The sequence below is a fragment of the Vulpes vulpes genome, chromosome X, assembly GCF_048418805.1.
Source record: "Vulpes vulpes isolate BD-2025 chromosome X, VulVul3, whole genome shotgun sequence".
NCBI classification, from domain to species: Eukaryota; Metazoa; Chordata; class Mammalia; order Carnivora; family Canidae; genus Vulpes; species Vulpes vulpes.
In genome coordinates this window covers 107,937,392-107,964,826 of record NC_132796.1, presented here as the reverse complement: position 1 = coordinate 107,964,826, position 27,435 = coordinate 107,937,392, and the positions used below count along the sequence as shown (strand labels likewise).

General features: G+C 39.8%; 1 protein-coding gene across 1 annotated transcript in view; it reads left to right on the top strand.

The window, feature by feature from the left end:
* The window catches only part of LOC112927685 (uncharacterized), a 293,959-nt gene extending 271,560 nt beyond the window's left edge, over positions 1-22,399 (top strand). The window contains exons 5-7 of the mRNA XM_072743518.1: positions 19,869-19,975; positions 21,952-22,013; positions 22,133-22,399. Coding sequence (XP_072599619.1) covers positions 19,869-19,975; positions 21,952-21,975 — 131 coding nt within the window. The 3' untranslated portion in view covers positions 21,976-22,013; positions 22,133-22,399. The remainder of the gene's footprint in view (positions 1-19,868; positions 19,976-21,951; positions 22,014-22,132) is intronic.
* The last annotated feature ends 5,036 nt before the right edge of the window (positions 22,400-27,435 follow it).

The following is a 27,435-nucleotide window of genomic DNA, read 5'->3' as shown; positions in this document are numbered from 1 at the left end:
GAGCCTGTAAGGGGAAAAATGTAGAGAAATATTGGCATGGATAAAGCATCACATCTTTCAAAATTAAAGTCTGTTCAGATTTGAAAAGTATTTTTCCCATCTTTAAGGAATCACCAAACTTTTCCTTTAATGAAGTGTGGTGACCCTACACGTTAGCACTTGCTACATCGCCACTTGCAAGCAACCGTTTCTCTCCCATTTTATTTTCTATGGCGGGACACTAAGTAAGCATATCTCCAGGATGAAAGCTTCAGAAATACTTAGTGAGCTCACACGCCCTACTCTGAGTCAAGCGTACTTACTACCACCAGGCCATGGCCATCTTTCATAATTACCGTCCCTTCTGACCAACCTGTCAGGAGCACCACAGTTTACTCCCAAGGCAGCTCTGGCCTCAGCAGAAGTACACAACTTTTTGTTTTGCATATTCTACTTTCTATTCTCTGTGGTTAAGGACTATTATACTATTATTGTGTCTGACAAATATAACCCAGCAGGTATCATGACACCACTTGGAGAGGAACATTTTTGAAGGATTTATGTCATAAGAAAACACACTAACAAATATAGCTGAACAGATGGATCCTGATCACAGATTCAGAGAGGTTGAACACAGCAAGTAGTGAAGATTGATACCTACCTACAAAGCAGCAATCTGGGCTCAGAGAACAGCAGGCTGCCACAGATATTTGGCATATTTATTGAAGCATTAAAAGAGTTTCACAGTCCTCCTAATTATTATACCTACCTCTGGTTACATAGAGCTAGTCTATAGTGAGTTCTCCACTGATTTATTTAACTCTTAAATACCATAAACTTCTAAGCAATACCTATGTTCATGCAGAGGCAATAAATTTTCTGCCGTGCTATTAAACATTGTTTGCACTTTCGAAATGTCAGTGATATTTGCAGTTCTAAACACTGTGTTTTATGCCATTTTAAAGGTGCAGTTGTTAGAGCCAAAAATATTCATGTTTTAAAAACCTTTCTCATATAAATGGTTCAGGGTCAAAAGACATGAAGAATCTCTGTTTCATCTTAAGTCTGCTCAAATGTGTTATATAAAAGAATGTCAAGAAGAAAATAAATCCTGGAAGATTTGCCTGCTTTGCAAAATGAAAAGAAGCTTTAGATTCACCTCAATTCCCATTTACAGCTTGGAAAAGTGTTTCTCGACTAACAAGTTTCAACACATAACTAAAATCACTCCATTCACTCTATTTAGCTAAACACTGAAGATAACATTGTGGTTTTGATTAATGGCAAGAGGAAAACGTCCTCTTCCTTGGCAACTGAAGATGCCATTTTATGTATGCTAAAACTTGCCCTCACCTTCTGAATTTATGCCTTCCACTTAAATCCTACAACCTTTAAAGAAATCGTGAAAATCAAAGCTGTTCAGTAAGTCCGAGAATCCAATGTGGTGACCAGAAGCCCCACTGCCCAAGCTCATGCATTCAAGGGATGCCAAGTCGCTGGAGCCTAACTTCTTGTTAATGTTTACTATATTTCCCTAACCAAAATAATGAAAAATCATTATTCATTCATCCAATATTTTTTTGAGCAGCTACTCGGTATCAAACACAACCTTAGGCACCGAGGAGAGAGCTATGAGGAAGAGGGGCAAGGCCCCAGCACCCACAAAGCTCACAGTCTACTGGTAAGACAAACATTAAACAAAAATGTTAAGTGAGATTCATGCAAAGAAACAGATCAATATTATTTTGAGAGTACATTATAGGGAAGCCTTGCCTGGTCTGAGGGGTCAGAGAAGGCCTCCTCAAGGCAGTGGCATTTATTTTTATTTTTTTAATTTAAATTCAATTTGCCAGCATATAATGTAACACCCAGTGCTGTGGCATTTAAATGGAGAGCTCATGGAGGAACAAGAGTCAGCCACATTCAGAGAAGCCACTGGCCTTGGTTCCAATAAATCTGCAAGCTACTGTCCCCCTAGATGATAACATCCCCCCCTTCTAGCTGCTTCAACTATTAAACCACAGTCTTATTTAGAAGAGAGGGTAACAAATTCTTCTATCTGCCAGTTAAAATACTATGGCTTGCCAAATAATGATTGGTATCTTTAACTGACAAGTCCTTTTCTTCTCCCCTGTGACCTAGCTTATTTCTGCTGTGATAAATGGAGCTAAATTTAACCCAGGAGGAAGGTGACATATTGGTCCAAGGAAACAAAGTAGCCAAAATGTCTAGCCTCTAAGTTCAAAAGCCAGGGGTTCAAGTGTAATGCAGCAAGATGCAGACACACTCTGGGACAACCCATTCTCTTCAACCCTTCACGCTTCCCAGAAAAACCCTTTTGAGAACTATCACGCTGTTGACAAAATACCAAGGAAGTCATGCCCTTGGGTGACGTAGGCAAAAAGAGGGTTTAAGAGCATTCCCGCAATGTCTTTATCTCCAAAATTTCTGCAGGTGCCCAATGGGGGCATAGAAGTTGGCAGAGACAGACAGAGGGTCTGCCCACTGTCCCAGGGCTCTGAGGCAAGAACAGGCAAAAAGGGATATAGTGACAAGCACAGCTCTGCCCACCCCACCTCCCAGGACCCATTCTCTGGAAACAGGAGAAGATATAGTTGTGTAATAGTTGTGTGCCACAGTGAGAACAGTCATTAGCGGCTTAAACCATGGAGACAACTGCATAAGAGATATGCAGAATCCACTCAGATGTCATTACACTGTAAGAATTGTGGCTCAGTGGGGGTCCCTGGGTGGCTCAGCCTTTGGGTGCCTGCCTTCGGCCCAGGGCGTGATCCTGGAGTCCCAGGATCGAGTCCCACATCGGGCTCTCTGCATGGAGCCTGCTTCTCCCTCTGCCTGTGTCTCTGCCTCTCTCTCTCGCTCTCTCTGTGCCTCTCATGAATAAATAAATAAAATCCTTTTTAAAAAAAGAATTGTGGCTCAGATGGGAACATACGAAAAGAATCCTGAATTCACTCAGGCAGTAGGCATTCATTCAAGGAAGTTAGCTAAGAACTTGGGTGAGGGAGGGGGCAGTTTGAAGACTCCCATTATTCACATTAGTAATGATGATGGAAAACTGATTCAAGGGTGTAGCTTGAATTTATAAGAACAACCCCAGCTGAAGGATATGGACCTAGAGTTCCCCGTGGCCATAGGGATATAGAAAGGATCCCAGTTTACACAACTGCACACTATAGGATAGCCATGGGATGTCGTTTCTCCTGATACTGCATCCCACTCCCACATCTCTGACTCATAAGTGATCTCAGCTCACTTGTAATGGCAAGCACAGCTTATTTGGCCGGAGGTGATGCACTACTCCCCTTAGGACTAGGTCTCTATCAAATCTTAGGGAGGCTTGGAATAAAATACAGAGATAATGAAGGGAACCACATCCGTTGTATTAATACCAATATGTGAAGTTCAGAATAATGTGTGTACACTTGGTATTTAGTGTGCAATGTGGAAGAGAATGTGGCATCTTTTAGAATGACAGTTTAAACAGAACAGATTCCAGTTTTAAAATTTCATGATTTTGTGATTTTTCTTGAAGTACATAAGTTATGTTTATTATATTTATTTTTAATGTACTAGAATGATTAAAAGAACTTGATCTTCCTTATATTAATTTTGACTTATAAAATATATAAAAGTTATTCAAGCAAAATATTTTGCTTTTGGGGAATCATAAATTCACCTGGCCAAGTATTTTAAGTGCTTGAAAAGAAAATCAGATATATTCGACTTAAATATGCACTTAGAAAGGTTGAAGAGAATTGGGGCACCTAAGTTCACAAACTATTATTCAAGTAATTAAGCAGAATTTAGCCTGTTCGGCCTGAATTGATCTAACATTAATTGAAAGCTTCTTGCAAGTGATTGAAAAAATAAGTTAGATTTACAGAATTGACTAATATTTTTAAATTGACTTTAAAGACCAGGAGAAGAGTAGTTTTTAATTTGTAATTTTAATAAATTAATATAAAACCAAGTAATGGCAAATAGTGTTTCCCACATACAAAAGTCCCCCTTCAAAAGCAAAAAAATTCAGTGTTGGAACCTAGTCACTCTCCCACAGACCATCTCAGACATGATCTCGGGGAGCACTGTGCATTTCCTGTATCAAGAACCAGACTGGGGGATCCCTGGGTGGCTCAGCAGTTTAGTACCTGCCTTCAGCCCAGGGTGTGATCCTGAAGACCCAGGATCGAGTCCCTCATCAGGCTCCCTGGATGGAACCTGCTTCTCCCTCTGCCTGTCTCTCTGTCTCTGTCTCTCTCTGTCTCTCTGTGTCTCTCATGAATAAATAAATAAAATCTTAAAAAAAAAAACCAGACTGGTAGTGGTAGAAACTGACGGCTGGCCACTCAAGATGCTATTCTGAACTCCATCTCCCTTGCTTGTCTTCCATGACAGAAGTGGAAACCCAGAAAGTCACTTTCCCTTCCTTCTTCATAGCAAGTGGTACCCTTGATTCATTTCTGCTCAGAGCAAGTTTTTGAGGACCTCCTGCTCTCCTGATTAAAGAGATATAAACAAGTTTCTTCTACTGATTAATGATGATTCTTTCCTGATAAAAGAAGTATAAACAAGTTGCATCTCCTGATCAATGATGTTTTTTTCTGCCTTGGAAAGCATATATGATGTCAGGATGTGCAGTGGCCATTTTGTGACCATGAGGTAAGACGCACAAAATTGAAAAGCCAACATGCAAAGAAATGGCAGAGCAGAGAGATAGCAAAAGCCAGGATCATTGAACTGTCAGAACAACTCTGAGGCCACTTGCATCTGGATGTTCTTATTACTAAATAATAAATAGCCTTGGGTTTTAAGGCACTGTTAGTTGATTTTCTGTTACTTTTGGGCAGAAACCTTCCTAATGGTTATACCAGAGATCAGCTGGAGTAGGAGGATTTCATAGGATCAAGACAGAAGAGGTTAAAGAAGAGAGCCTTTCGAGACTCCTTCCTCAAAGATGCCATGGAACAGCTGCATAAAGCCAAGTTCCCACAAACATCACCGTGCATAGAAGCTTAAAAGAAACCGCAAGGAAAAAAAGAAAAAAGAAAGAAACTGCAAGGAAATGGAGGCAAGAGAGAAAAAGTGAGATGTTTTAAATCTGAATGTGGCTGAATTATTAACTTGTATTAACTACGCCATAACAAATTTGGACTGAGTTTACCTGGCAGCAACTTAAGATTAAGGTAATTATTGCTATTGTTATGGTTGTGGTTGTTGGTGCTACTTCCTACTAGTATAAGATAGACTAGAAATTGGAAAAAGAAAATGAATTCACTAACAGAAAAATGAAGTAAGCTATGTTTCTTGCGTATTTAAGTCTGTGGCTATGAAATCCACACATTGCTATCTCCCCTCTAGCTGCTCAGATCTTAGGGAGCTACCTGGCATCAAACAGGAGAGATGAACCAACAAATGAAACTGCTTACAAAATATATCTACCATACTACATCAAATTAACACGTAAATTGAGTCCTTACTATATGTCCGGCTCTGCTCAAGTTTGCTTTTGCTAATTTAAGTACCTTCTAATATGTAAACAGTTGACTTTGCAAACTTCGGTGATACAAACCATAAAAGACACATCTGAACTAGAGGCTTCCCAATGCTCTCAGGAGGCTGAAAGCTCTGAAAAGAAGTCAAGCGCTGGTCCAAAAAGAAGATGAAAAACGGATGTTCTCCTTTCTCTCTTTTCCACTATTAGAACGGTCAGGATATTACCTCTTTTCATATTGATCTCACCTATGATTCCTTAAATGCCTGAAAAGAAGATTAAATGTTGAAATGTTGTCTTTTTTCATGATCCAGCTGAACCCAATGAACTTTTCTGACTATGTTCTGTGATACATACTTGGAATATAGGAAAGCACTATGTATGGAAAAGGTTATTTCAGATGTTATGGAAGTAGGAAGCATGAGAAGCCAACTCAACCAACTTTGATTTACTAAAAGGGAGAAGAAGATAGAAGCCCACAAAGTCTAGCCCAATGAGGTCTTATTGTTTTTAAATTTGACTAAAAGAAAACTATCTGACTTAATCATCCTCATCAGTATCATCAACTAAGAGGGGAAGCATGAAAGTGGATCTATTGATTTTGCTCTGGCTTTTAAGTAAACCGGACACTGTTGTTTATCTAAGCATTTCCAAAACTACGGAGTAAGCAAAATGGAATATAAACCATTTTACATTTGGATTCAGTTCATTCATTAACTTTGATAAGGGTATATTGTATTTTGGCTTTTGCAAGAAATTCATTCAAGAGCAGATCAATAAATAGAGCATACAGAGCTATGAATGGCTGCAGATTATTTTTTTAAAGATTTTATTTATTTATTCATGAGACAGAGAGGCAGAGACACAGGCAGAGGGAGAAGCAGGCTCCACGCAGGGAGCCTGATGCGGGACTTGATTCCGGGTCTCCAGGATTAGAACCTGGGCTGAAGGCAGGTGCTAAACCACTGAGCCACCCAGGCTTCCCTGCAGATTATTGTAAAAAGAAAGGAATGGCTACTTCCAATTTTTTGTCAAGCATTTTATATAGCCTGATGTGGGTTAAGTCACATTTTAATCATTAATTTAACCCTTAGTTGAGGGTCTCCTTACCAGACATCACTTCCAGCCCATCTTTGCAGGCGCTCACTCCACTCCATACATGCTTCCTACCTATTCCTCCATCAGCAACGGATGGTGTACTTTCTCTTCTGTAGGAATAGAGGTTGCCTCACCTCCCACTGCACAGCCTGCATCAAACTAATTTTCAGTCAGTCCACATCAACAACTCCTCGAGGTGACTGTCAGTATCTGTAAGCCCTCAGCAGAGAGATGTGCCCTCAAGGGAAAAAGTCTTTATAATAAACAGCATCTTTCAACCACCTTAAAATAATTTTCTCTACATCGTGTTCATCTTTCAACTCACTCTTTAGCATTTTAAAGTATATATACAAAGGCAAAACTTACCTTTAGTCTATCCTAGGGAATAAAAGGGCTAATGTGGTGGGGGGGGGGGCCTGCTGACATTAAATGCATGTTTAGTATATAGATGGAAATATACAAATATAGTTGTGTTTTACATAATATATATGTACCTAGATACATGTATATAGATGGAAAAATTAACAACTAACATATACATCTACTATACTTTATATCTTAAAAACATATTTCACATGTATTATTCATGCATTCATTTATTCAAAGTATATATTAATAACCTACTGTGTCAGGCACTGTTATTGATAAGTGAGATAAATAAATAGACAACAAAACATCCAAAGACCCCTATCCTTGTAAAGGCAAGCAAAGGGAGACATATTTTTTAAATCATCATGAATTACTCAGTCCCAGTTTATACCTGCTATCCTGGTAAGCTTTAATGGCACTCACTTCCACTCTCATAAGTTTTCCAGTTGGTATAGAACTCATAGCCACTATATGAACAAGTATGTATTACAGTAAACAATGAATAGTGCTATGGAAAAGAAAAAATCCAGCAGAGTAAGGGGAGCTGAAATGTAAGAAAGATAGTTGCCATTTTAAACAAGATGGGCACAGTAGGCTCCATTAAAAAAGCAGCATTTGAGCAGAAATTTGAAGGAAATGTTAGCGTTAGCCATGTAGCTCTCTGCCCAAATAGCGTTCCTGAAAGAGGCAAAAACAAGCAAAAGCCTCTGAGTTGAGATTGTACCTAATGTGATTGAGGAATACCAAGAAAACCAGTGTGACTGGAGCAGCATAAATGAGAGCACTAGAGAAGAAGGCAGCATGGTGATGTAAGTGGGCAGACCACAGAGGGATGTGTAGACCAATATTACGACTTCTGCTTTAATTCCAAGTGAATTATTGAACCGCTGGAGGATTTGGAACAGAACAGTGAGTCCCACTGAGATCGAATTTGCTTTTTAGTGGGATCACCCTTGCTCCATTCAGAATGGGGTTGGCAGGTGGGGTGGCAAGGGTGGAGCAGGAAGGCCAGTTGGTCTGCTATGACAATAATCCAGGAAAGAAATATTGGTGGTTGGACCAGAATGGTAGCAGTGACAGTAGTGAGAAATAGTTGGATTCAAGGTATATTTTGAAGGTAGAGCTATTTTCATTAGATATTCACAATAACTCTGAGATGTAAACAAGAAAGATAGTATTATTCCCATTGTACAGATGAAGAAACTGGAACTCAGGTTGTAGCTTACCTAAGTGTACACAACTAATTGAATGGAAGAAAGAGCATAGAAACTAGTCCCCTATTAGTCACAGACCTTGTGTATGTTACGCAGTGGTTTCCAAACATACCACAGACTCTGCAGTAAGCATGCATTTTCCTCATAACAGGTCCCAAAGGAGTATTCTCCAACACAAAAGGGTGAAAATGCCTTTATCAGCATCAGCTTGGGGTTCTATCTGGACACGTTAGGGATTATGTCCCTTCTCAGATGTGACAACTTTGAAATGATTAATGACTTGTGCATATATGGACATAGCTTAATACCCTCTAAAAGAGCAGTTTCATATAATGGGAGGAAGAAAGGAATAAGTAGATTTGGGTTTAAATCTTACCTGCACATGTATAAGCTGTGAATTTAGCACAAGTTACCCAGTATATGCCTCCCAAGATTGTTGAAAACATTAAATTTTAAAAAGTCTAAAAAAACACACCAAATATATTCTCATAGGCTGATCTCACTGCCTGGAATCCTCCTCCTCCGGGTATTTATCTGCCTCCTATTTGCTCAAATGGTACCTCGTCGGAGAGCCCTTCCCTGACCACCCAGCTTCATCTTCTTAAGAACACATCACTATAGGAAATTAAATTAATATTGAGTTGTGCATTTATAGTCTCTCTTACCAACTAGAAAGTAGTTACATAAGGGCAGCAATTTTTTTTTCCATTATCATATCCCCAATACCTAGAACAGTGCCTTGTACAATGGGCCCCAGAATATTTGATGAAGAAATGAGTCTTGTGCCCCTTTCCTGCTCATTCCTTCAGTCATTGGAAGACATTAGTCTTCTTTCAGTGCTCTGGGCTCTTTCTCATTTCAAGGGCTTTGTATCTAGAGTTCTCTACCTGGCACACTCTTCCTCCCACTCTGTGTCTATTGAACCTCTACTCATTTTTCCATTCTTGGCCTAAATGGACATTTCCTTAGCATGGGCTTCCCTGATCTGGACTAGGTTAGAAGCTCCAAGAGCACAGTGTGCTTTTCCTTCATAGAGCTTACCATAGTTCTTAATTATTTATTTCCTTGGGTGATTATTTAAGATCTGTCCCCACCGTTGGAAGATAAGCTTTATGAGTTCATTGCTGTTTATATCTAGCACCTAACACATGGTAGACAATAAGTATATACAAAATGGATAAAGGAAGAAAGGCATGCATGTGCAGGAAACTCAGAAATCCTATAGAACTTTTATTTGTTTATTAAAAACCCAAAAGATTGGTTCCAAAAAAGGATCCATTTCAGGAAAATTATAAATGTGAGGCTATAAATTGGGGCCATGCTTCCCCTTGCACAAGCAGGAAGGATTCACTGACAAGAAGGCAAAGGTGTTCGAGTCACATGAATAAGTAGCTAATCCAAAGGTCATTTCAAAATATTGTCCAATAGGCACACAAGCAATTTCCCCTGAAATTGTTTTTTTCTGTTGATCCTATTTTCTTTCAAAAAATCAACCAAGAGGGCTTGCACTCTCTATGTAACTTCTTATAAACAAGTATGTGGTTCATTGACTCCAACTCTGAAAACTGTTCCAATTTCATTGTGAGGCTGCAGAGTGAATATAACGGTTAACTAGATAGTGATGGTTCTAGCACAAGAACAAATTCCATAAGAATTGGAATCTTTGAGTCATGGGTCTTCTGTATAGTTTCTTCTACACTTCGGTAGGAGAGGATATGAAAGACTACATAGTTCACTTGACATTTATATGTGCACTTGACATTTGTAAGTATACTTGACATTTAAGATTAAAATCTGGCCCTTGGCACTAAATTGACTTAAAAATGAAAGATACTGAGAGAGGGGAGCATTTTTCCAAAGTAAGGAGTGAATCAACACAATCAAACTTTATAATCCAAATACTTGCTTTCTTTAGAAGCAAAAGAACAGAACTCAGCATTTGCTAGATTCCACTCTCCATGGCCAATGGTGATGGAAGCAACATATATACATTTTGTCTTGGTTAGGTAATTTGCCCTTTGTTAGAGAGTAAAAAATAAAACTATTGGATAATTCATACCTATGTACATAAGTTGTACCAAACCATCCTATCTCCTTCAAGCAACTCAGGCCCCCTAATCTATGACTCACTCACTCCCCACTTTTTCTCCTATGGCACCCTAGCAGTGGAGAATACCAGGGGAGACAAAAGGAAGACATTAAGAAATCAGGATCATTGAAAATGTAGAGGAGGCAATGATCTGGACAGCTGTTCCCACCTTACAAGATTGGATGACTGATCTATCTTATCACTCTGATTTTTTACAGCTCATTAACAAATCGAACTAGTCAACTGGGTTTATTTCTTGTCCCCCAGACTAGGGGTGAACAAACTACAACCTACCCATAGGACAAATCTGGCCCTCCAGCTGTTTTATCAATAAAATTTGTTGGAATATGGCCATACCCATCCATTTATTCAGTGTCTATGGCTGCTTTTATGATAAAATGGTAGTGTTGAGTAGGTTTCCCTCACTATCCAAAAGTAGAGCAAAAAAAAAAAAAAAAAGTTGAGCAAGGTAAAAGGGACTCAAATATGAGAAAGGTGGCTGCCCTTTTAAATAGGATGGGCACAATAGGCTCCATTAAGAAAGCGGCATGTGGGGGTGCCTACCTAAGTGGCTCAGTTGGTTGGGAGCTCCCGCATCGAGCTCTCTGCTTGGCAGGGAGCCTGCTTCTCCCTCTCCTCCTCGTTTGTGCTCTCTGCTGCTATCTTTGTCTCTCTCTCCCAAGTAAATAAATGAAATCTTTTTAAAAAGAGAAACAGAAGAAGAAGAAAGAGGCATTTGAGCTGAGACTTGAAGGAAATATGGTCATTAGCCACGTAGCTCTGAAAATTTTCCTAAGCAGAGATGGCATAAAGCAAAGAAGCAATTACTATTAATTTAAAGGGAAACATTTGTGAGCATTCCCAGACCCCAAACAATAATCTCTCTTGAGCTTTTCTGATACCTTAGGATACATCTTGCTAACAGGCGCACAAAAATAAACCAAGATCAAAGCACAGATGTTCAGGGACCCAGTTCAAGGACTCACCCCTTGACGCTGAGATGCTGAGTGTGGTTCCTGGGGAAGGCGCTGGGCGGCGCCACTCGCTGCTCAGGATGCACAACTTCCCAACAGCTCGCTGGCTGCAAAACAAATGCTCAGTGCTCTTTTTGCTTTTGGCTTTTTTCTTTTTTCATAAAAGCTAAAATCCTCTTTGACTTCTTTCAGTTAGTGAATACAGGTACTAATGTAGGTCTTTCCTAAAAGCTAAGCGGCTTAATGGGAACCTTCAAAAAGTGAGGACTACCTAGAGTTGCAACAGAGACCATCTATCTCTCTACCCCAGGATGCCTAAAATATTCACTCTCTTGCTCTTTACAGAAGTTTATTGACCCCTCGCCTTAGACAATGGTTACCTGACAACTGAAAAAGAGTCTGGACAATTTAGGATATTAAACTGTGTTAATAAATGAAATATAGTAATGTCTTCTCTTTGTTGGTCAGCCTTTCAATAACCAAAAGCCTTTAACCTTTAAGCAATAAGTTGTTTTTGTTTTTGCTTCAAATCATTATGAAATTTAACCAGATTGCCCCCGTTCCACTCTAAAATGTATTGCACAATTAAACAGAAGATACTGAGCATAATTTAATAATGCGGTATAACAGAATAAGCCTGGGCTCTGGAGTCCAACCAGAGATTTGACAGGATTTGTGCTAATTCCATTGACAAACAGCCCAATAGGCGTTTAGATAAGGATTTAGGAGCTCCAAGTCCTGTCAGATATTTCCCTTTTGTATCCCTCTATTTTGAACAGCCATATGTTCCCAAGAACTTGTCAGCCATCAGTCCGTTCTGCAAAAGGAAAAATTGAGGTCACATCCTCCATTTGGTGGCAATTTGCTCACCTAACCTGCTGACTTTTCTCCGTGTTCTCCGTGCTCACCAGCACTGTTTTAATCTAGATCAAACTCCCTAGTGTCTAATAAAAGCCAATCAACATCAAAACCAGATGTATTGCCCTGCTCTGAGCAATGGTAGTCCAGAAACAGAAGCTGTAAGGAATATTACAAAGAACTAAATAGTGATTATAAACTAACAGCAGTGGGGCACCTGGGTGGCTCAGTCAGTTAAGTGTCTGATTCTTGACTTTGGCTCAGGTCATGATTCAGGGTCAATGAGATCAAGCCCCACCTCGGGCTCCACACTGTGCATGGAGTCTGCTTGAGATTCTCCCTCTCTCTCTGCCCCTCTCTGACCTCTGTCTCCCTCTCTCAAAAAATGAAAATATACATAAAAAATAAATAAACAAGCAAACAGACTAACTCACAAGAGAGTTTACCAATTCACTTAATCATCTCCAGGAATGACTCTCTTTACAAATATTTAGAGTGTGACTATTTACTGTAGAAATTGGAAGGGTCAGCCATTAGAAATGACAAATACCCACCATTTGCTTCGATGTGGATGGAACTGGAGGGTATTATGCTGAGTGAAATAAGGCAATCGGAGAAGGACAAACATTATATGGTCTCATTCATTTGGGGAATATAAAAAATAGTGAAAGGGAATAAAGGGGAAAGGAGAAAAAAATGAGTGGGAAATATCAGAGAGGGAGACAGAACATGAGAGACTCCTAACTCTGGGAAACGAACTAGGGGTGGTGGAAGGGGAGGTGGGCGGGGGGTGGGGGTGACTGGGTGATGGGCACTGATGGGGGCACTTGACGGGATGAGCACTGGGTGTTTTTCTATATGTTGGCAAATTGAACACCAATAAAAAGTAAATCTATATAAAAAAAAAGAAATTGGAAGGGTCGGGAGATAGAGCTTTGCCTCATTGAGATGTCACAAATGATGATGAATGAGATTTTTTACTTTGTCACAAAAGAGGGATTCTTTACCCCTGGATCTCCAGAAACATGTTGAATTAATGGCCCTGGAACATTTGAAAAGACTTTCTGATTTTTTTCTCCTGTTTTGTTTCTGTTCTTAGCTTTGTTTGAGATGAGTGGAATAAAGCAAGTTGTAAAAGTGTGTCTGCTGACTTGGGCATTTAGATGGTATTTGGTTTCTCTGTCATCTATGCAAAACCAATGAAAATATAAGCTACTCTAGCAGTTTCTTGGTTCTCCTGAAAAAATAACGCTCTTCTGCAGAAAGATCTATCAGGCTCCATAGCTATTGAGATTATACTCATTACCCACTCTACCACACCAGACCCCAAAATTTCCTACCTCAGATGCTCGGACTGGGAGCAGCTCCTTTGGAACTTTTCACCAGGCTTCCCACAATCAGGAATGCAGTTTTCCCCTTTCTCCACCACAAAATGTCCAGAGTTATCTGCAGGAGGCAATCCTGTTTGAGTTATAGAAGCCTTCTAGAGACCATCCTGGCTTGGTCCTGAGGAAGACTTAGAATTGAAAACCTAACAACTGTGCTCCTGTGCTTCACAGGGTGATTCCCTCGGGACTCGGGCTCCATCTCAGTTCTTATGGAAGTAGCTGATATATTTATCCAGAAGTCATTATCACCATGTTTCCCAGGGGATGAGCCTGGAAAATGTTTTACTATACTTTGTCCCTGATAGGCAGTATGTGCAATGGCTTTTTTTTTTTTTTTAGACAAGTGGGCTCTGGAACAGGAATTCCACTGTTGAAATTGCAATCTATGTGAGTGGTGCCCCATTGGAACTGTGTGGTAGGGAACTTACACAGCCATACTGTGGTACGGAGAATAATGGTCCCAAAGATATCCATGAACTAATCCCTGGGAATGACAATAGGTTACATTACCTGGCAAGGTAAAATTAGGTTGAGGATGGAAAGGAGGCCATTAATCTACTGACCCTGAGAGAGGAAATTACACCGTGTGATGGACAATTTTAAGTGTCAACATGGCTGGGCCACAGTGCCTAGTTATTTGATCAAACGTTATTTTGGATTTTTCTGTAGAGGTGTTTTTGGATGAGAAGGACATTTAAATCAGTGGACTTTGAGTAAGGCAGATTGCCCTCCAAAATGTGGGTGGGCCTCATCCAATCAGCTGAAGGCCTCAATAGAACAAAAGACTGACCTCTCCGAAGCAAGAAAGAATCCTCTAGCAGATGGCCTTTGAACTTAAACTGCAACATTGGTGTTTCCCTGGTCCCCAGCCTGTTGGCCCACCCTGCAGATTTTGGACTTGCCAGCCTCTATAGTTGCATAAGCCAATTCCTTAAGTCGGTCTCTCTCTTTCAATCTCTCTCTCTCTCTCTCTCTCTCTCTCTCTACACACACACACACACACTATGGGTTCTGTTTCTCTGGAGAACCCTGGCTAATACACATTGCTTTATCTGGTTGGACCTAAGGTAATCACAAGGACCCTTTAAATATGGAAGAGAGGGATCCCTGGGTGGTGCAGCGGTTTGGCGCCTGCCTTTGAACCGGGGCGCGATCCTGGAGACCCGGGATCCAATCCCACGTCGGGCTTCCTGCATGGAGCCTGCTTCTCCCTCTGCCTGTGTCTCTGCCTCTCTGTCTCTCTCTGTGTGACTATCATGAATAAATAAATAAAATCTTTAAAAAATAAATAAATAAATAAATAAATAAATAAATAAATAAATAAATATGGAAGAGAGTGGTGAAGAGAAGGTCGGAGTGATGGGATGTAAGAAGAACTTAACCTCGTCACTGCTGGCTTTAAAGATAGAGGAAGGGGGCCATGGGCCAAGGAATTTGGGAAGTCTCTAGAAGCTGGAAAAGGTAGACAATCACTAAAAAAAAAAACAAAACCCTGGCCCAATTTGTCTGCAACCTGAGGAACATACTGGTCAAATAATCAGAGGGATAGGTAGGAAGAAGAAACTTGTTTGCTGAGCAGCGGCAAGCAAAAATCATTTATTGAAAACCTGATGCATACTATAGAAATGAGAACAAAGAATCACACAGACATGGTCCCTGGTCTCCGAAGCTTATAAAAAAGCCAGCCTACAATAGAGTAGAGACATCACAATGACATTAGGATGTTTTTGAGAAGACAAACTTTCACAAGTATCAGTTGCCTCAAATCACTCAACAGACATTTCTTAATCATCTGTTAAGTGCCAGGACATTCACATACGTTACTCCCCTTAACCTTCATATCAGTGTGACATGCCTTTCTACGACAATATTTAATTGATAAGAAACTTGTACAGAGAGAAATGAAGTGACTTACTCAGGGTGATATAGTGGCAGAGTCAGGATTTGAAGACGATCCCTCTGTTCACATTGCCTATGCTACGCTGCTGCTTACTTTTTTAAAAAATGCCTCTTGATTTAGATAAATTGGCCGAGGTAGTAGATAGGAGAAGAGAAAGATTTCCACAGGAGGGATTAGGGAAAAAGCTCAAAACATTGTTAAATTCTTTACTTCGCTAAGGGTTACAGATACTACCCCTTGAATTTTTTTAAAAAGTGTTTGTCTTCCAATTCTTAGAAAGAAAAGCCTCACTATCCATGAGCCAAAATGCACATTGTGAGAAGGCATTCTTTTTAACCTTTGAACACTGGAAAACAAGCAAAAGCTCCTTTCCTATGAGGGTTTTTTTCTCCCTCTCCTTACACATGCAGATCACACCCCTTGGAGATGCTGATCTTTTCCCATGATGCACTTGGCTGACAGAAAGACAAGCTTTCACACAGAAATGCCAGTTGAGTTGACAAGCAAACTCCATCAGTATGCAATGTTTACACAGTACAGTTTAGCAACAGCAGTTCACACAGTCTGCTGTCTTGGATCAGAATTCTAATTAAGCCTTAAATCTTCTGAGTTCAGATTAATTCCTATCACTGAGGTCTTAGACTTTTCGTCGTAGAAATCTGAAGCTTTGTTTGTCTGCAAAGAAAACAGTTTAGGCTGAGCAGTTGTGTATAAACATCCTGGAGCACTGTTTGTGGTGCGAATGCAATTCGCTTTGGTCCACCTAGATTTTTTTTTTCTCATTAATTACCACCTTCAGTGGTTGCTGAGGATCAGAGAACTGTACTTTTCTGGAGTTGCCTATACTCCAAGGAACACACAAAATAAGTGGGTCTGTGACAAACTTCCGGTTGTTGGCAGTAATGACTACTCAGCATCAGGTTACAAGTATCTCTATACCATGTAAGAAAGAGACAGTATTGGTAAGCTTACAGCAAATAGTATCTTAATTCAAACAGTTTCTACCTATTAAAACTTCTGAAGTATACTTCAAAAGAGACAGCTGGAAAGCCAAATGCCAATTCCATCTCTTTGAGCTTTTATCTCTTCAACAAATTTCACCATCTCTGTCACAAAGGCACAAATGAAGCTTATGAAGTACCAATTACTGTGGAGCAACCCCATTGAAGTCAACGTTTTCCCCTCCCTTAGTTCAGACTACATATCATCAACATTTTCACCTAAGATGCTTTATTGGAAATTAAAAAGAAGTGATTAGCGCTAATCCTTTTCCAGAATTAGAAGTGGCAGAAAAATAACACATTTTAGAACTTCACTCTTTAAAAAGCGATTTTGTTTCCATTGCTATTCCTGAACAATGCACTCTGATAGCAGTTCAAAAGGCATGGGGGTGGGGGGAGCGATTATCCAGCTAACAAAAGGCTTGTGATTCTCTCGGAGACCAAAATGAAATGCGATTCTCTCTGAGGCCAAAGACTCAGCCACGTGCAGGACTTCATATCTAAGCAAAAATGAGCGTGGATTCCACAGAGCTGAAGTATGGAGAGGACTATTCCAGAGTTATTTAAAAAGAGGGAGGTTTCAAGGATTGTGGACTTGGAGGCTAGTTGCACCCCTCAGGTGAGGGATGGAGAGCTAAGAAAGAACAGCTTCCTGGCCTACCAGCCAGATTATTGGTCTTGAACCATCACTGCCCCTCCTAGTGGGCCTAGCGCAGGTCATGGCCTGTAACAGGAACCAAATAAATATCTGATAGACATAAGAGAAGATTTTTGATCAAAAAAGTAAAGTGATGAGAACTAACCTGAGGAAAATTCACTTGGTAGCACTATGCAAGTTGACCTGGGTCTGGAAAAAACTGGAGAAGAGGAGAATCATCAAGAGGCAGAATGACACATGAATGGAAAATATGAATTAAAAATAAAACAACAGGTCAAAAAAAAACCCCAATAGGTCAACCTTGTTAATGAAGAAAATAGAAATTAAAATGGCAATGAAATAATTTTCCCCTGTCAGATATGCAATGAATAAGAAATCTAGCAATATCAAGTGTTGGCAAGGATTTGAGGAAGAGGCTTTTCGGAGAACAACTTGACAGTATCTCATGGGATTTAAAATGTACAAATCCTTTGATCCAGGAATTTTACCTATAGAAATGATATCACTTGTGCACATGCATTTTTAGGCTATTCACTGCAGTATGGCTTATAATCAAACACAACAACATAATGACCCAAAACACCCTTGGAAAACAGCCTAAATGTCTACTAGAAAAGGACTGGCAAAATAAATGACACGTCTTTATTTTGTTAAGACAGCTTAAACAGCAATTTAAAAGAATGAGGAAGAGGGCAGCCCGGGTGGCTCAGCGGTTTAGCGCCACCTTCAGCCCAGGGCGTGATCCTGGGGTCCCGGGATCGAGTCCCACGTCGGGCTTCCTGCACTGGAGCCTGCTTCTCCCTCTGCCTGTGTCTCTGCCTCTCTCTGTGTGTGTGTGTGTCTCCTGAATAAATAAATAAAATCTTAAAGAAAAAAAAGAGTGAGGATGACCTAGGTGTACTGACATGAAATGATCATCACATTGTGCTAATAGGGGAAAAAAACAAGTTAACATACTAATGTATATAGCATGATCCAATGTGTATAAAAATAACCAAAACTAACCAAATATGCGTATATATGTCTAGAAAAAAAGTCTGGAAGGGTACACACCAAACTATTATTAACTGAAGCTATCTTTTTGTTTAAATTATTGAGTTGGATATATTAAGTGACATACTGTTAAGTGACAAAAGCATGTCACAGTGAAATATGTATAGTATGGTCCTGTGTAGGTGTTTGAAAATCTCTGTATGTTTGTTTCAATCAGTTTCAACTGTTACAACAAATACCATAGACGGGGTGGTTTAAACAACAGAAATTTATTTCTCACAGTTCTAGAGGCTAGAAAATCTAAGATTAAGGTGCCAGCAGCCTCAGTGTCTGGTCAGAGCCCCCTTCCTGGTTTGCAGGCAGCCACCTTCTTACGGTACCCTCACATGGCCAAGAGAGATTATCTCTCTTGTGTCTTATAAGGACACTAATCCCATTCATGAGGGCTCTACTGTCATGACCTAATTACCTCTCAAAGGTCCCAGCTCCGAATACCATCACATTGGAGACTAGGGTTTCAACATATGCATTTGGGGAAATGCTATGCTCATATACAAATAGAAAGTGGCCTGGCAGGACTCATATCAATGATTCTAAGCAGACATCAGTGGTTACCTCTGAGTAAAAAAGTAGGATGTGTATGGGGTAGGGGTGCTGCATGGATAAGGTTGATGGAGCTGGTTGATGAAAGAACATATTTTCATTGCTTATTATATATAATTTTGCAAATTATATTTTTATAACAGCCATGTATAAATTTGGAAAATTTTGCTTGTTTTGAAATATATATATATATATATATATATAAAAGAACAACCCCAAGTTTGTATGGTTTTCATTCTGAACCCCTCTGTGGGCCACCTAGAAGCCAACTCAGAGCCAATCAGCTGTAGATCACCACTTGAAATACAGGTTGGCTTACTCTCCCAGGGTCAAGTCCACTCACCGAGGCACTTAATCATGGTCTTCTGATACTCTCACATATGGAGGCTCAAAAAGCAGATTCAGCAGATGAAGCTCCAATGATACGTGCTGCCCAGAATCCCCGCCCCTACTACACACACACACACACACACACACACAAACACACACACACACACACACACACACACTGCAACAGTTATGTTGGTCCTCGGGAAATTCTGTACAAAATCACTATGGCATAGGGCTTTGCTACCCTAGTCTGTTGATGCTCTGGAAGACTAGTTAAACTGCAAATCGATCTGCTCTGATCCCTAGGCAATGTCTCAGTACAATACACACTGTAGATCAAATGGCACATTGCTTACACATCTAGCTAAAGCACAAGGTAGGGTTTCCTTCAAGCAACTGTAATTTATACCTCTTCTTCTTAAATAAAGAGCCTCTGTGTTTCCTACAGGCACACAATTCTTCCAAACTGGGCATACTTCTTTTGGAGCTGTCCATATTTGGGGCACTGAATGTCTCCTGGGGATAATTGTAAGTCAGTAATTTGTACTGAGTGAAGACGGCTTTAGCACCACCGTTGGCTCCACTTGTTTTATGATGTGTCACACTTTCAGACAATACAGTTCTGGGGAATTGGTATAAACAAAGTGAAACTTATACTTAATAGAGACTTCTTTAAAGGACACCTAGGAGGCTTCCATTAGGATTCTTCATGAAGTTTTGCTTTGGCTAGTTTTTAAATTATTTTAAGATAGAAAATGAAAACATTCATCCTCATTCTATCATATGACATTCATTCATTCATTCATTCATTCAATCGATCATTTCACTTCACTCATTCAACTAATATCTTCTTAGTACCATTATTTAACAAACATTCACTGAAACCTACTCTGTTCCAGGAATTGTGCCACACGCTGACATGCAACATTCTCGGTGGATGACCGTACTGGTGATAAATGCCGGCATGGAAGAAAAAGAAGCATCTCTGCCTTCACTGTGCTCAGAGGTACTGACACTCAATTAACTTGGTTCAATTAGCTCTTCTTTTTTTTAAGACTTCATTTATTTATTTATTTATTTATTTATTTATTTATTTATTTGAGGGTGCTCGCACATGTGAGAGTAGGGGGAGCAGCAGAGGGAGAGGAGAAAAAGAGAGTCTCAAGCAGACTCTGTGCTGAGCATGGAGCTGGACACAGGGTTCAATCTCACCACCCTGAGATCATGACCTGAGCCAAAACCAAGCATCAGGTGCTCAACCAACTGAGCCACTGAGGTGCCCCCAATTAGCTTTTCTTAGCTTCCCCACCATCCAATCATTCATATATATATATGTATTGAGTTCCAGGCATTGTATTAGGCATTAGGGATACAGCAATGAGTAAAAAGAAACTAAGCCCCAGGCTGGAGTGCTCTCTTTTAATCAAATAATCACACATGTGCAAAACTGCAACTGTGACACATGCATCAACATGTGCCCCTCATTCTTGCTCCCCACTCCCATAAAATCCAACTAAAGCAGCTTCACTTTAATCTATTTTATGTATTGGACTTCCAGGTAAGATTTATTTAGGGCAAAAATGAGGTTTGATTGTTTATAAAGTTGGAAAAGTAACTTTCTTTTATTACATTGGCTATGAACTTTCTTTCTATCGAATCTTTATAACTGTATGTCTCAAATCTGGGAAAATGTAATTTCTTAAAAATTATTTCTTAATATTGCTGACAGCTTCTTATTTCCCGAGGATTTTACATTCACTCATTTTATAAACATTTCCTCTGAGATTTTCATCTATCTTTACAGCCCAAATGAATTCTTATCAGTACACAAAAATCAGGCAAGAAGGAATTCATCTTGCTGAGTCACCTACTTCCTATATAAGGAGCTGGTCTCTAATGCAAACTTAATTCATCCTTGATGATGGATATAACCTGTTAAATTGATTTAAGAGCAGATACTAAACTATCATGACCACCCCCACTAGATACAAACCTCTTTGACGTGTTGAACAAAAATGTCCTTACTTATCCATACCTTCTACTTAACAAGAATTTTTTCTTATTTTTTTTTTGAGAGAGAGAGAGAGCAGCAGAGGGAAAAGCAGACTCTCCACTGAGCAGAGGGTCAGATACAGGGCTCAATTCCAGAACTCTGAGATCATGACTTGAGTGAAAGGCAGACACTTAACCACTGAGCCACCCAGGTGCCACAGCAAACGTGTTGTGACGGTGTCCAACTATGAGATTGTACTTGTTCCTACCTGCTGCACAAGTAACAATGATAATTCCCTACACTAGAGTAATATAACACAGTTTACAAAGAACTTCAAATGCACCACCTTATGTGATCCTTAAACAACTCAGTAACTCACAAGTAGTATTTGAAAATGGCACAACACAACTAGCCAACTAGCCAGCCATGTTTGTCAATGCTTTATTTTTGAGTTTGAGGAATGCCTGTTTTCTAGTGATATTATCCATGTTTATAAAGTTCTAGACTGGGACCCCTGGGTGGCTTAGCGGTTTAGCGCCGGCCTCTGGCCCAGGGTGTAATTCTGGAGTCTTAGGATCAAGTCCCACATAGGGCTCCCTGCATGGAGCCTGCTTCTCCCTCTGCCTGTGTCTCTGCCTCTCTCTGTATGTCTCTCTCTCCTCTCTGTGTCTCTCATGAATAAATAAATAAAATCCTTAAAAAATAAATAAACAAATAAAAATAAAGTTCTGGACTACTAACAAGCCAAAAAAAAAAAGGAGGAAGAAAAATTTATATATTTTTCTGCTTTATGAAATTTCAATTATGCCCTTATCTCCAATTTTCCACTTATGAATTGTTAAGTTATGGGATTATACTGATGTGGAAGCTGATTAGTTAAACATTGTGTTTTGGTCAAACATGCCAAACTATATCCATATCTTCATTATGCAAATAAGATATTGATGTAATCCTATGCTCCATCTAATTATTTGAATGTTTCTGAGCAGATGGTACATCCTGAATCCCACTAAAAGAAACTGGAGCAGGTTGAAAGGTGACCTCCCAAAGGGTACGTATACATCCAAATACTTGGAACCTGTGAATGTTGCCTTATTTGGAAAAAAAACAAAAGGGTCTTTGTTGATGTAATTAAAGATCTTGGGATGAGATCATCCTGCATTATCCTAGGTTGGCCCCACACACAATGACAATGTCCTTATAAGAAAACAGAAGGAGACACAAACATACAGAGGAGAAGGTAATAAAGTGAAGACAGAGGCAGGGACTGGAGAGACGCTACCACAGCCAAGCAATACCTGGAGCCATCAGGAGCTGGAAAAGTAAAGGAACAACTCTTCTAGACCCTCCAGAGGGAGAGTGGCCCTGCAGATGCCTTGATTTCAGACTCCTAACCATCAGAGCTGTGAAAGAATAAATTTATGTTATTTTAAACCACCAACTTTGTGGTGATTTGTTACAGCCGCCACTGGAAACAAATACACTAACCAAGTGAAAATTTCAAGTACTTGCAGCCATTCCTCACGTTTAAGTCTGGACATTGACTCTGTTCTAATGCAGTCAGATTCCTTGTTAAACTAACCAGCTTTTATCACCATTGAGCAAAGGTAAACTTCTAGCATTTCTAAAATTGTAATTCAAAAAAATAAAAAATTAAATTGTAATTCCACTTCAGAAGCCTCTTAAAAATTAGTCAATATTTTTAAATTCAAGCAAAAAAAAAAAAGAGCTGAATTTTCCGCTATAAAACCACCACAAAGAAACTACTTATTTCAAAGTCCTTGAAAAAAAACCTTGTTGGGGGCGGGGGGCGCCTGGGTGACTCAGTTAAGCATCTGACTCTTGATTTCGGCTCAGGTCAAGATCTCAGGGTTTGTGAGATGGAGCCACACTGGGCATGGAGCTGGCTTAAGATTCTCTTTCTCTCTCTGCCCCTCCCCTACTCCCTCTCCTAAAAAAAAAAGTTTAAACTTTGTGATTTTGGTTTATTGTTGTAGAAAATGTAAAATGGTGTGTCTATAAACATCTAAAGAGAAACTTCTAAAATCATTGCATTAAATCTTAGTGCAATATGATTTTTGTTTGCTTCCAAAGTATTCTCTATTTTTATTGCTCTAATTCAGTTAGCTAGACTGTTTTATATTTAGAAACTCTGTGTGTGTGTGTGTGTGTGAGAGAGAGAGAGAGAGAGAGAGAGAGAGAGAGAATGAGTGTGTGAGTATGTGTGGGGGGGATGGGTGTTTTAATAGACCACTAAGGCACGCAATGGTATGCTTCTGCTCTAGCTGGGCTTCACGTATGATATTATTTACTGTATTCCCTGTGCATTAGGTAAAATAACAATGGAAAGATAAAAATTGGTTTCACTTAGCATAGCTAGCATAAACTTAAAAAAACAAATGGCCAAATCTATCAGAGTTCACTAAATATTAAGCCTTTTATCATATTTGTGCCATAAAACACTCCAAACAAAAACTCTTTTCACATAGCTTGTAATTACAATCCAGATCACAGAAAACAGTTCTCATTATGGGAGGAATATGAATGTAAATTTGATCTGCATGAAAAAGGTCACCGTGTTATTTTACTTCAAAATTTACACAAAACATGTGACTATTTTTACTTTGAAAAGATGTAGCAGATTTCTTTGAACTCTTGTTAATCACTTCGGTCCTTCTTAGTTTTGACAGCCTGGAGTTGTAGAAAGACCCTTGTCTCTGATGTTAGAAGACTTGATCATTATCCCTTCTCTGGCAGTGTGAGTGTGGCCTCTCAAAACCCCTGATTCTTAATCTGAAAACATGAAGGTAAAAGCATCGGCGCCACCTACCTCAGAGTCCTTACCAGCATCACTACTGAAATTTCACTCATCCTTCCCTAAGACCATCACATCTCCCTGTAAAGTGGTTCCTGTAGCTGCACCCTGGAATCTCCTGGAAGGCTGGAACCACTCCCAGAGATCCCAGATTGACTGGTTTAGGGTTCAGTATGGATATTGAAACATTTTTAGGGTCCCCGAGGTGACTTTAATGTACAGCCAGAGTTTAGAACTACTGCTGTTAAGCCTTTGTTTTAATCCAGAGCAGCAGAATTCATCTGTATCTTGCTGATAACTCTGAACCTAATCAAACTCTGTTTAAGTGACTTGGCCAAACAACTGAAATGCTTCCTTCCCCCTGTAAAACATACTAAGTAGTGCCCTCAGGAAATGCGCAGCTGATTGATTACTCTCTGAAAATAGCAAGAACAGCTAAAGTTTCTGTAAGGTACTGCTCCAAGAATTCTACAAGTACTAACTCATACAATCCTCACAATAACACCAATATCATCTCCATTTAATTTTTTATAAATTTATTTTTTATTGGTGTTCATTTTGCCAACATATAGAATAACACCCAGTGCTCATCCCGGCAAGTACCCCCCTCAGTGCCCGTCACCCAGTCACCCCCACCCCCCCGCTCACCTCCCCTTCCACCACCCCTTGTTCATTTCCCAGAGTTAGGAGTCTCTCATGTTCTGTCTCCCTTTCTGATATTTCCCACTCATTTTTTTCTCCTTTCCCCTTTATTCCCTTTCACTATTTTTTATATTCCCCAAATGAATGAGACCATATAATGTTTGTCCTTATCCGATTGACTTACTTCACTCAGCATAATACCCTCCAGTTCCATCCACGTTGAAGCAAATGGTGGGTATTCGTCGTTTCTAATGGCTGAGGAATATTCCATTGTATACATAGACCACAGCTTCTTTATCCATTCATCTTTCCATGGACACCGAGGCTCCTTCCACAGTTTGGCTATTGTGGCCATTGCTGCTAGAAACATCGGGGTGCAGGTGTCCCAGCGTTTCCCTGCATCTATATCTTTGGGGTAAATGCACAGCAGTGCAATTGCTGGGTCGTAGGGCAGATCTGTTTTTAACTCTTTTGAAGAACCTCCACACAGTTTTCCAGAGTGGCTGCACCAGTTCACATTCCCACCAACAGTGCAAGAGGGTTCCCCTTTCTCCACATCCTCTCCAACATTGGTGGTTTCCCGCCTTGTTAATTTTCCCCATTCTCACTGGTGTGAGGTGGTATCTCCTTGTGGTTTTGATTTGTATTTCCCTGATGGCAAGTGATGCAGAGCATTTTCTCATGTGCATGTTGGCCATGTCTGTGTCTTCCTCTGTGAGATTTCTCTTCATGTCTTTTGCCCATTTCATGATTGGATTGTTTGTTTCTTTGCTGTTGAGTTGAATAAGTTCTTTATAGAACTTGGAAACTAGCCCTTTATCTGATACGTCATTTGCAAATATCTTCTCCCATTCTGTAGGTTGTCTTTGAGTTTTGTTGACTGTATCTTTTGCTGTGCAGAAGCTTCTTATCTTGATGAAGTCCCAATAGTTCATTTTTGCTTTTGTTTCTCTTGCCTTCATGGATGAATCTTGCAAGAAGTTACTGTGGCCAAGTTCAAAAAGGGTGTTGCCTGTGTTCTCCTCTAGGATTTTGATGGACTCTTGTCTCACATTTAGATCTTTCATCCATTTTGAGTTTATCTTTGTGTATGGTGAAAGAGAGTGGTCCAGTTTCATTCTTCTGCATGTGGCTGTCCAATTTTCCCAGCACCATTTATTGAAGAGACTGTCTTTTTTCCAGTGGATATTCTTTCCTCCTTTGTTGTATATTAGTTGACCATAAAGTTGAGGGTCCACTTCTGGGTTCTCTCTTCTGTTCCACTGATCTATGTGTCTGTCTTTGTGCCAGTACCACACTGTCTTGATGACCACAGCTTTGTAGTACAACCTGAACTCTGGCATTGTGATGCCCCCAGCTTTGGTTTTCTTTTTTAATATTCACTTGGCTATTTGGGGTCTTTTCTGATTCCACATAAATCTTAAAATAATTTGTTCCAACTCTCTGAAGAAAGTCCATGGTATTTTGATAGGGATTGCATTAAACGTGTAAATTGCCCTGGGTAACATGGACATTTTCACAATATTAATGCTTCTAATCCATAAGCATGGAATATTTTTCCATCTCTTTGTGTCTTCCTCAATTTCTTTCAGAAATGTTCTGTAGTTTTTAGGGTATAGATCCTTTACCTCTTTGGTTAAGTTTATTCCTAGGTATCTTATGCTTTTGGGTGCAATTGTAAATGGGATTGGCTCCTTAATTTCTCTTTCTTCAGTCTCATTGTTAGTGTACAGAAATGCCACTGACTTCTGGGCATTGATTTTGTATCCTGCCACACTGCCAAATTGCTGTATTCATCGCCATTTAATTGATGCAAACCCTGAGCCCAGAGAAATTAAGTAAATGGCTCACTGTCAGCATGCAATACACTGAGCAGAGGTTTGAACCAGGGTAACCACTAGGCAACACTTCAGCCTAGTAGAATGACTGCTCACTTCTGCTCCCACCAAGTGGGTTATATGCTAAGGAAAATCAGTATGGATTTTCCCAACCCTGTTTGTGCCTGTTGTGGCAAAGTTCCATAATTTAATTAAATATAATGCCTATACCACCCCCAAAAAAACCAGATGAGTGCAAAAAAAAAAAGCTGCTATTTCTATGAAAACTGAGACAATTGTTCTAGAAGGAAACTCACTAAAAAACTGTTGTCAAATTTAAGTGCGGGTGAGGCACCTATAACTTATTTTTTTTATCCATTCATCTTTCTTTTTTTAATTTATTTTTTTATTGGTGTTCAATTTGCCAACATATAGAATAACTCCCAGTGCTCATCCCATCAAGTGCCCCCCTCAGTGCCCGTCACCCAGTCACCCCCACCTTCACCCACCTCCCCTTCCACCACCCCTAGTTCGTTTCCCAGAGTTAGGAGTCTCTCATGTTCTGTCTCCCTCTCTGATATTTCCCACTCGTTTTTCTCCTTTCCCCTTTATTCCCTTTCACTATTTTTTATATTCCCCAAATGAATGAGACCATATAATGTTTGTCTTTCTCCGATTGACTTATTTCACTCAGCATAATAACCTCCAGTTCCATCCACGTCGAAGCAAATGGTGGGTATTTGTCGTTTCTAATGGCTGAGGAATATTTCATTGTATACATAGACCACATCTTCTTTATCCATTCATCTTTCGATGGACACCGAGGCTCCTTCCACAGTTTGGCTATTGTGGACATTGCTGCTAGAAACATCGGGGTGCAGGTGTCCTGGCGTTTCATTGCATCTGTATCTTTGGGGTAAATCCCCAGCAGGAGGCACCTATAACTTATTTGTGAAAAATCATTAAATCTAGGATTCTGTTCCCTAATTGCTTTCCAAATATTTTTTAATTTAATTTTGTGTTCCCATTTAAAGAAGCTGACACTGTAAACCATAAGTAAAATATTATGGATATGGTTAAGCAAGAAAGAGGAGGGAAACTGCACTCAGCAGATCCATAATCAAAGAAAAGGCCTTAGACCTGTATCAAAATATATAAGCAAGTATATACCTGTACATATTTAATTAAAATAAAATATT